A 10,517-nucleotide genomic window follows, 5' to 3' on the forward strand; every position below is an offset into this window, starting at 1 on the left:
GGAAGTTGTTGATGAGGCTCGTGGTAATTTTTGTGGTTGATCATAGTAGTTATTGCAGTGGCTAGTGATAGTTGTTGCAGTAGCTAATGGTAGTTGTTGTCGTAGTTCGTGGTAATTGTTGTTATGGTTCGTGGAATTTGTTGTAGAGGCTCGTGGTATTTGTTGTAGAGGCTCGTGGTATTTGTTATAGGTACTCATGATAGTTGTTGTTGTGGCTCGTGGTAACTGATGTAGTTGCTTGTTTTTTATGTAGTTACTAGTGGTAGTTGCTTGTTTTTTATGTAGTTACTAGTGGTAGTTGTTGTGGTTGATCGTGGTAGTTGATGCATTGGCTCCTCATGCTTGTTTTATTGATAAGTGGTAGTTGTTATAATAGTTTGTAGAAGTTGTAGTTGTTGTAATAACTTGTAGAAGTTGTAGTTGTTGTAATAGCTTGTAGAAGTTGTAGTATTGGCTCTTGGTAGGTGTTGTTTTGGCTCGTGGAAGTTGTTGTATTGGGTTGTAGAATTTGTTGTATTAGCTGATTGTACCTATTGTAGTGGCTCGTGTTCGTTGTTGTAGTTGCTCGTGTTATTGTAGTGGATCGTGTTATTTGTTGTAGTAGTTCGTGTTAGTTGTTGTAGTAGCTCGTGTTAGCTGTTGTAGTGGGTCGTGTTAGTTGTTGTAGTAGCTTGTGTATGTTCTTGTAGTGGCTTGTGTTAGTTGTTGTATTTGCTCGTGTTAGTTTTTGTATTGGTTCCTGGTAGTTGATCTATTGGCTCGTGGTAGTTATTGAATTGGCACGATGTAGATGGTGTAATGGCTCGTTGTAGTTGTAGTGGCTTGTGTTTGTTGCAGTGGCTCGTGGAAATTTATGTAGTGGGTCGTAGTAATTGTAGTAGGTTTTTGTAATTGCTGTAGTGGCTCGTGGATGGTAGTTGAAGTGGCTTGAGGATGGTAGTTGAAGTGGCTCATGATAATTGTTGTATTGGCTCAGTGGTAGTTTTTGTGGTAGATCGTGGAAATTGTTATACTGGCTTGTGGTAATTGACGTAATTGTGGATCGTGGTAATTGACGTAATGCCTCATGGTAATTATTGTAGTGGCTCGTGGAAGTTGTTGTAGTAGACCGTAGTAATTGTTGTTGTAGTTCATGGTAGTTGGTGAAGTGGCTCGTGGTAGTTGTTGTAGAGTCTCGTGTTAGTTGTTGTTGGGCCTCTTGATAGTTAATATAGTAGCGCGTTGTAATTGTTGTAGTGGCTCGTGGTAGTTGTTGCAGTAACTCGTGGTAGTTGTTGTAGTGGCTTGTATAAGTTGTTGTATTGGCTCATATTAGATGTTGTATCTGCTGATATTAGATGTTGTATTGGCTCGTGACACTTGTTGTTGTTGCTCGTTGAAGTTGTTGTATAGGCTTGTAGAAGTTGTTGTATTGGCTTGTAGAAGTTGTTTTATTTCCTCATTGTAGATGTTTTATTGACTTGTAGAAGTTGTTGTATTTGTCCATTGCAGATGTTTTATTGGTGTTAGATGTTATATTTGCTTGTGGAATTTGTTGTATTGGCTTGTAGAAGTTGTTGTATTTGCTCATTGTAGATGTTGTAGTTGCTCGTTTTAGTTGTAGTCGTGGCTCCTGTTAGCATTTAATGTGGCTCATTTTATTTGTGATATTTGCTAGTCTCACTTTTTGTAATGGTTCGTGGTAATTGTTGTAGTGACTCCTGATAGTTGTTACAGTGGCTCGAGGTAGTTGTGATGGCTCGTGATTATTGTTGTAGCAGCTCGTGGCAGTTGTTGTGGTTGATCCTTGTAATGTCGTAGTGTCTCATGGTAGTTATTGTAGTGGCTCGTGGAATTTTTTGTAATAGTTCGTGGTAATTGTTGTAATTCGTGGTAGTTTTTGAAGTGGCTCGAGGTAGTTGTTGTTGTTGAATCTCCTGGTAGTTGTTGTAGGGGCTCGTGATAGATGTTGTAGTGGCGCATTGTAATTTATTTAGTGTCTCGTGGTTTTTGAAGTAGTGGCTCGTGGTAGTTGTTGTAGATGCTCGTAATAGTTGTTATAATGGCTCTTGGTAGTTGTGGTGGCTCGTGAATGTTGTTGTAGTAGCTCGTGGTAATTGTTGTAGTAGTCGTGGTAGTTGTTGAAGTGGCTCGTGGTAGCTGTTGTAGAGGCTCGTGATTGTTGTAGGGCCTCGTGATATTAGTGTAATAGCTCATGGTAGTATTTGTAGTGGTTGTTATTGTGGATCGTAGTAGTTGTTGTAGTAGCTCGTGGTAGTTGTTGTAGTGGCTGGAGGTAGTTGTTTGTTGTGGCTCATGGTAGTTGTAGTAGTTGCTCGTGGTAGCTGTTGTAGTAGCTCGTGTTTTTTTGGTATCGGCTCATGGTAGTTTTTATTGTAGAACGTGGCAATTGATGTATTGGCTCGAGGTAGTTGTTGTGGTAGGTCGGAGTAGTTGTTGTAGTGGCTCGTGATAGATTTTGTAGTTGCTAGTGGTAGTTGTTGTTTCTTGTGGTAGTTGTTGTAGCTTGTGGTTTTTGTAGTAGCTTGTGGAAATTGACGTAGTGGCTCATGGTAATTTCTGTAGTGTATCGTGGTAGTATGTGTAGTAACTTGTGGTAGTTGTGGTAGTGGCTCGTGATAGTTGTTGTAGCGGCTCGTGGTATTTGTGGTGGTGGATCGTGGTAGTTGTTTTAGTGATTCTTTGTAGTTGTTGTAGAGGTTCGTGGTAGTTGTTGTATGGGGCTTGTGGTAGTTGTTGCAGTAGCTCGTGGTAGATGTTGTAGTGGGTCGTGGTTGTTGTTGTAGTGGTTCATAGTAGAAGTTGTACTGGCTCGTGGTAGATGTTGTAGTGGCTCGTGGTAGATGTTGTAGTGGCTCGTGGTAGTTGTTGTAGAGGTTCGTGGTAGTTGTTGTATGGGGCTTGTGGTAGTTGGTGTAGTGGCTCGTGGTAATTTATGTAGTGGATCATGGTGACTGTTATGGTGGATCGTGGTAGTTGTTGCAGTAGCTCGTGGTAGATGTTGTAGTGGGTCGTGGTTGTTGTTGTAGTGGTTCATAGTAGAAGTTGTAGTGGGTCGTGGTAGATGTTGTAGTGGCTCATGGTAGTTGTTGTAGTGGCTCGTGGTAGTTGTTGAAGTGGCTCGTGGTAGTTGTTGTTGTGGCTCATGGTAGATGTTGTAGTGGCTTATGGTAGATGTTGTAGTGGCTCGTGGTAGTTGTTGAAGTGGCTCGTGGTAGTTGTTGTAGTGGCTCGTGGTAGTTGTTGAAGTGGCTCGTGGTAGTTGTTGTTGTGGCTCATGGTAGATGTTGTAGTGGCTTATGGTAGATGTTGTAGTGGCTCGTGGTAGTTGTTGGAGTGGCTCGTGGTAGTTATTGTGTTGGCTCATGGTTGATGTTGTATTGGCTCGTGATAGTTGTTGTTGTTGTTGTGGCTCGAGGAAGTTGTTGTATTGGCTCATTGTTCATTTTGAAGTTGATCGAGTTATTTGTTGTAATGGCTCGTGTTAATTTAGTGACGTGTGGTTCTTGTCATAATGGCTCATGTTAGTTATATAAACTGTTATATCAACTCGTAAAATTCGTCATACTCAGTCCCTGTCAGCTTGCCTCTCAAAAGAGTACCGACGATGCAATTATTAGTCTGCTTGATATAATCTACTCAGCCCTTGACTAAAATAAGTTTCTGATTGGACTCTTCATTGATCTGAGAATGGCCTTTGATATTATAAAAAATAACTACCTATTACTTAAATGCCATCATTATGGAATCCAAGATCTTGGTGATACACCAAGGCTACATATTGATAGACATACAAGGCTACATATTGATGGACATTCAAGGCTACATATTGATAGACATACAAGGCTACATATTGATGGACATTCAAGGCTACATATTGATAGACATACAAGGCTACATATTGATGGACATTCAAGGCTACATATTGATAGACATACAAGACTACAATATGTAGCCTATAAGATAGGCTACATATTACAATATGTAGCCATCAATGACCTCTCCCACCCTACCATTAACCGTAGGAGTGACACAGGGTAGCATCTTACGACCTCTCCTATTTCTTATATACATCAATGATCTGCCTAATGTTTCTAACATTCTTAAACCTATATTATTTGCTGATGATACTACCCTCATTTACTCACACCCCATCCCACACATATTAAATAATATTGTAAATAATGAATTAAAAAAGTCCACTTATGGATGTCAACCAACAAACTCACACTGGACATAGAGAAGACCTACTATATCTTATTTAAACAAATGCAACTCAGCTCAGCTTCAGATAGACAATATTAACATCAGCAATAAAAATAATGGAAAGTTCCTTGGCCTATACTCAGATAAGAGACTCAACTTCAGCACCCACATACAACACTTAACCCAGAAAGTCTCAAAAACAGTCGGGATACTCTCTAAAATCAGATATTATGTACCTAAGTCTGTTCTCCTCTCACTATACTATGAACTAATCTATCCCTATCTTGCTTATGGTATCTGTGCATGGGGTTCAACCACTGCAAACTACCTCAAGTCCATCATCACCCAGCAAAAATCTGCTATCAGAACAATAACAAACTCTGTTTCCAGACAACACTCAGCCCTCCTGTTTAAATCTCTAAACACGCAAAACATAAACTCACTCCACACATTCTCTTGTGCTATTTACATTTACAAAACTCTGTTCTTAAATGCAAACCATGCACTGAAACTCTGCCTGGACAGATGTAATAGGATCCTTAATCACCACACCAGAAATAATTAACTCTTTGATATCCCCAGAGTCAAACCTAATCTGTGTAAACACTCTATGCAAATAAAGGATAACGAATTGAATAGCTGTCCAACTTTTCTTTATTTAAAAAACAAAAAGCAAAAATTACCTAATTTCATCTGCATAGTTTCCGACCTAGTGATTTAAACTCGCTCTGCATCTAGTGCTACCCAATCCCCCAATATATGTACTTAAGCCATATAATTTTATCATTGTAATCATAGATATATTCAGATATCATGGATGTTATAATGAACACATTGTGTGCTACCGAATCCCCAAATATATATATATATATATATATATATATATATATATATATATATTTTAATATATATGGAAGGGAGTACCACCTCTAGCTGGAAGAAGGGGGACCCATAGCCTCGGAGGAAACCACGCATAACGCATTAGAGGGAATGTTTAGATCCCCTCCAATACAGTTTCTGTGTGCTTTTCTCCTACCACCCCCTTCCTTTTTTATTTTTTGTGCTTTATTATGCATTTGATGGTTACAAGATATACATGGGTTGATACAAAAATAATAATGCAAAAAGGTGCTTAAAGGTAATGGATCTCTTGAAAAACACAACAATGGGAAACATTGATGAATGTCACAGACGGGTTCGATCATTGTTGCAAGTCAAACACTTCTTCGAATTCCTCTGAAGTTGGACTAGTGCCCAAGACGCAACAGGCATTTCCCCTCTGAATCGCAACACTGAGGCGCTGGAACAAGAAACTTTTTGCTCTCTGGTCTTTTGTAGCGCTGATCAATTTGTCCCCCAATTCCTTCAGGAACTTCAATGCACATTTTCCCCGCGAACCGAGGGTCTCCGAGCCGATCGGAACAAAGCTGTAGCAGTGTGCTAGACCTCTGTATTTAATAATTTTCTGCGATTCCCTGAAAGAAGCAGCACCACTGCTTTCACGTGTGCTGTAGTGGAGGTAGGTACTGGCCAGTGTGGCAGCGCACGTGTAGTCCCATACCACTTGCTTACCATCCTTCCAAGGTAGCAAGGTGACCCCATCAGGGCGCTTCTGAGGGTCGTTAGGTCTGGATAAATGTGGTTCTCTTTGTGCCGGGCAGCGGGCTGTGGCGAGGCTCCTCTTGATGATGTCGTTGACTTCTTCATGTCTTGCAATTTTACCCTGTGATTTACGACATACCATACCATGACGACCATATTGGTCTGCCATCGCAGTTCCGCAGATGCACCTATGTTCGGTGAGGATGGGGGCGGCAAGGCGAAGGGCAACTCCAATGCGAAGAGCGTCATGACTGAGGCGAGTTCCCAGGGCTGCATTGGGCACAGCAAATAAAAAATCCCCGGCGTGGGGTGCTGTTACCGCTAGGAGGCGGGCTTTGTTTTCAGCATCAGCGTTGTCAATCATTGCTGTGACAGTCTTTTCCATTATGGGGCTATCCCAGTGGGCCTTCTTGTGGTCTTTTGGGACTTGTGGTCGGGGTTGAGGGTGTGCAATGGTGTCCCATTGTCTGGCTGCTTCGATGAACGTTTGATCATGAGTTCCCGCTGTCTCTCTCATACGCTCTGGTAGGATCTGCCCTACCAATTCGTTGGCTGCTGTACATGAGGATAAGAATGCTGGAAGTGCTACCTCAGTTGCCTTTCGAATGCCTATCCCTCCAAATCTCACTGGTAGTGTTGCTTGGTCCCACTGACTGTCATCTAAATCTAGGTTGAGCGCCTTCCTGAATATTGACCTGAGGAGCTCATCATATTGATTAATATATATATATATATATATATATATATATATATATATATATATATATATATATATATATATATATATATATATATATAACTGAAAACTCACACCCCAGAAGTGACTCGAACCCATACTCCCAGAAGCAACGCAACTGGTATGTACAAGACGCCTTAATCCACTTGACCATCACGACCGGACATAATGAGGTGATAGCCGAGGCTATTTGAACCACCCCACCGCCGGCACTCGGATAGTAATCTTGGGTGGGTGGTTTGGGTAATGGGGTGGTTCAAATAGCCTCGGCTATCACCTCATTATGTCCGGTCGTAATGGTCAAGTGGATTAAGGCGTCTTGTACATACCAGTTGCGTTGCTTCTGGGAGTATGGGTTCGAGTCACTTCTGGGGTGTGAGTTTTCAGTTGCATATTGTCCTGGGGACCATTCAGGCTTGTTCGCATTTGTGTTCCTCACGTGTGCCCCAAAGAATGAGGTGATTTGGTAAAATGCTATGCCCAAGATTACTATCCGAGTGCCGGCGGTGGGGTGGTTCAAATAGCCTCGGCTATCACCTCATTATGTCCGGTCGTGATGGTCAAGTGGATTAAGGCGTCTTGTACATACCAGTTGCGTTGCTTCTGGGAGTATGGGTTCGAGTCACTTCTGGGGTGTGAGTTTTCAGTTGCATATTGTCCTGGGGACCATTCAGGCTTGTTCGCATTTGTGTTCCTCACGTGTGCCCCAAAGAATGAGGTGATTTGGTAAAATGCTATGCCCAAGATTACTATCCGAGTGCCGGCGGTGGGGTGGTTCAAATAGCCTCGGCTATCACCTCATTATGTCCGGTCGTGATGGTCAAGTGGATTAAGGCGTCTTGTACATACCAGTTGCGTTGCTTCTGGGAGTATGGGATCGAGTCACTTCTGGGGTGTGAGTTTTCAGTTGCATATTGTCCTGGGGACCATTCAGGCTTGTTCGCATTTGTGTTCCTCACGTGTGCCCCAAAGAATGAGGTGATTTGGTAAAATGCTATGCCCAAGATTACTATCCGAGTGCCGGCGGTGGGGTGGTTCAAATAGCCTCGGCTATCACCTCATTATGTCCGGTCGTGATGGTCAAGTGGATTAAGGCGTCTTGTACATACCAGTTGCGTTGCTTCTGGGAGTATGGGTTCGAGTCACTTCTGGGGTGTGAGTTTTCAGTTGCATATTGTCCTGGGGACCATTCAGGCTTGTTCGCATTTGTGTTCCTCACGTGTGCCCCAAAGAATGAGGTGATTTGGTAAAATGCTATGCCCAAGATTACTATCCGAGTGCCGGCGGTGGGGTGGTTCAAATAGCCTCGGCTATCACCTCATTATGTCCGGTCGTGATGGTCAAGTGGATTAAGGCGTCTTGTACATACCAGTTGCGTTGCTTCTGGGAGTATGGGTTCGAGTCACTTCTGGGGTGTGAGTTTTCAGTTGCATATTGTCCTGGGGACCATTCAGGCTTGTTCGCATATATATATATATATATATATGTACCTAAGCCATACAACTTTACCATTGTGATCATTTCTGTCATCTTATATGTGCAATCAATTTCATTTGATGTGCCAACTAATCTTTGTCAAATTATCAATCAAGCTATCAATGCAATGAATGTGCTTTAATATTCCCACTACTCTCTCTCTCAAATTTTCTTACAATGTAACTGACAACATTTTATAATTTTTGCTAAAATTTACCTACTTAATATTATCTGTTATATTAAGGACCAGCCCAAAACTCTGTGCGTACTAGTGACTTTACAAGAATGTAAACACATCATGCTATGTACTCTCAGAAACCCATAGTACCTTCTTGTATATATAAATCAATAAATAAATATCGGCTAGTGTTAGTTTTTGATCGCTAGTGATTTATTGTAGTTCTTGCAGCGGCTCGGGATAGTTATTGTATTGCCTCGTGTTAGTTTTTGTAGATGATCATGTTAGTTGTTGTAGTTGATCATGTTAGTTTTTGTATTGCATCGTGCTAGTTGTTGTAGTTGCTAGTGTTAGTTGTTGTATTGTCTCATGTTAGTTGTTGTAGTGGCTCGTGAAGTTGTTGTGGTTGATTGTTAGTTTTTGTAGTGGCTCGTGTTAGTTGTTGTAGTGGCTCGTGTTAGTTGTTGTATTGCCTCGTGTTAGTTGTTGTAGTGGCTCGTGAAGTTGTTGTGGTTGATTGTTAGTTTTTGTAGTGGCTCGTGTTAGTTTTTGTAGTGGCTCGTGTTAGTTGTTGTAGTGGCTCGTGTTAACTATTGTATTGCCTCGTGTTAGTTGCTGTAGTGGATCATGGTAATTCTTGTAGTGGCCTGTAGTAGTTTTTGTAGTTACTCGTGGTAGTTCGTGTAGTTGCTAGTGATAGTTCTTGTAGTGGCTCGTGGAAATTGTTGTAGTGGCTCGTAGTCGTAGTTTAATGGATCATGGTAGTTGTTGAAGTGGCACGTGGTCGTAGTTTAATGGCTCAAGGAAGTTGTTTAATGCTCGTGGTAGTGGTTGAAGTGGCTCGAGGTAGTTGTTAAAGTGGCTCGAGGTAGTTGTTTAATGGTAGTTATTGCAATAGCTCGTTGTAGTTGTTGCAGTTGTCTCGGGATAGTTCTTGTAATGGCTTGTGGTGGTTGTTGTAGTGGCTCGTGGTAGTTGCTGAAGGGTAGGTGTTGTAATAGCTGACATTAGGGTTGGTGGTGTTTGATGTAGTGGCTCGTGATAGTTCTTGTGGTGGCTCAACATAGTTGTTGTTGTTGTGGTTCGTGTTAGTTGTTGTACTAGCTAGTGGCAATTCGTGTAGTTGTGCGTGGTACTTGTTGCAGTGATTTGTAGAATTGTCTCTTTTGTGGATTTTATAGTGGCTCGTGTTGTATTCTCTTGTAGAAGGTGTTGTATTAGCTCGTGTTAGTTCTTGTAGTGGTTCGTGGAATTTGCTGTATTCCCTTGAAGTAGTTGTTGTATTAGCTCATTGTAGATGATGTATCGGCTCGTGTTAGTTGTTGTATTGGCTCGTGGAAATTGTTGTACTGGCTCTTCCTCCAGATTCAGAAAGCACCCACCCTTCTACCTCCACAGACAGTAACCACCCACCCTTCTACTTCCACAGTCACTAGCCACCCACCCTTCTACCTCCACAGTCAGTAACCACCCACCCTTCTACCTCCACAGTCAGTAACCACCCACCCTTCTAACTCCACAGTCAGTAACCACCTACCCTTCTACATCCACAGTCACTAACCACCCACCCTTCTACCTCCAGTAAGAAACCATCCACCCTTCTACCTCCACAGTCACTAACCACCCACCCTTCTCCCTTCACATTCACTAACCACCCACCCTTCACCCTCCACAGTCACTAACCACCCACCTTCCTTCCTCCACAGTAACCACCCACCCTTCTACCTCCACAGTCAGTAACCATCCACCCTACTCCCTCCACAGTCACTAACCACCCACCCTTCTTCCTCCACAATAACTAACCCCCCACCCTTCTCCCTCCACAGTCATTAACCAACCACCCTCTTCCTCCACAGTCAGTAACCACCCACCTTCCTTCCTCCACAGTCAGTAATCACCCACCCTTCTACCTCCATAGTCTGTAACCACCCACCCTTCTCCCTCCACAGTCACTAACCACCCACCCTTCTTCCTCCACAGTCACTAACCACCCACCCTTCTCCCTCCACAGTCATTAACCACCCACCCTCTTCCTCCACAGTCAGTAACCACCCACCTTCCATCCTCCACAGTCAGTAACCACCCACCTTCCTTCCTCCACAGTAACTAACCACCCACCCTTCTTCCTCCACAGTCACTAACCACCCACCCTTCTCCCTCCACAGTCACTAACCACCCACCCTTCTACCTCCACAGTTAGTAACCACCCACCTTTCTTCCTCCACAGTCACTAACCACCCACCTACCTTCCTCCACAGATAGTCACCACCCATCTTTCTCCCTCGAAAATCAGTAACCACCCACCCTTCTACCTCCACA

General features: G+C 42.8%; 1 protein-coding gene across 1 annotated transcript; it reads right to left on the minus strand.

The window, feature by feature from the left end:
* Positions 1-2,671: 2,671 nt before the first annotated feature.
* On the minus strand, positions 2,672-3,439 carry LOC138354576 (uncharacterized). Its single transcript, XM_069308946.1, has one exon. The coding sequence runs from the start codon at positions 3,437-3,439 to the stop codon at positions 2,672-2,674; it is 768 nt and encodes a 255-aa protein (XP_069165047.1).
* Positions 3,440-10,517: the final 7,078 nt, after the last annotated feature.

This window comes from Procambarus clarkii, chromosome 63 (assembly GCF_040958095.1).
Source record: "Procambarus clarkii isolate CNS0578487 chromosome 63, FALCON_Pclarkii_2.0, whole genome shotgun sequence".
Taxonomy (NCBI): Eukaryota; Metazoa; Arthropoda; class Malacostraca; order Decapoda; family Cambaridae; genus Procambarus; species Procambarus clarkii.

What these genes read in the sequence shown, in the direction of transcription:
- LOC138354576 (XM_069308946.1), bottom strand. Translation starts at nt 3,439, where the DNA reads ATGAGCCAATACAACAACTTCCTCGAGCCACAACAACAACAACAACTA.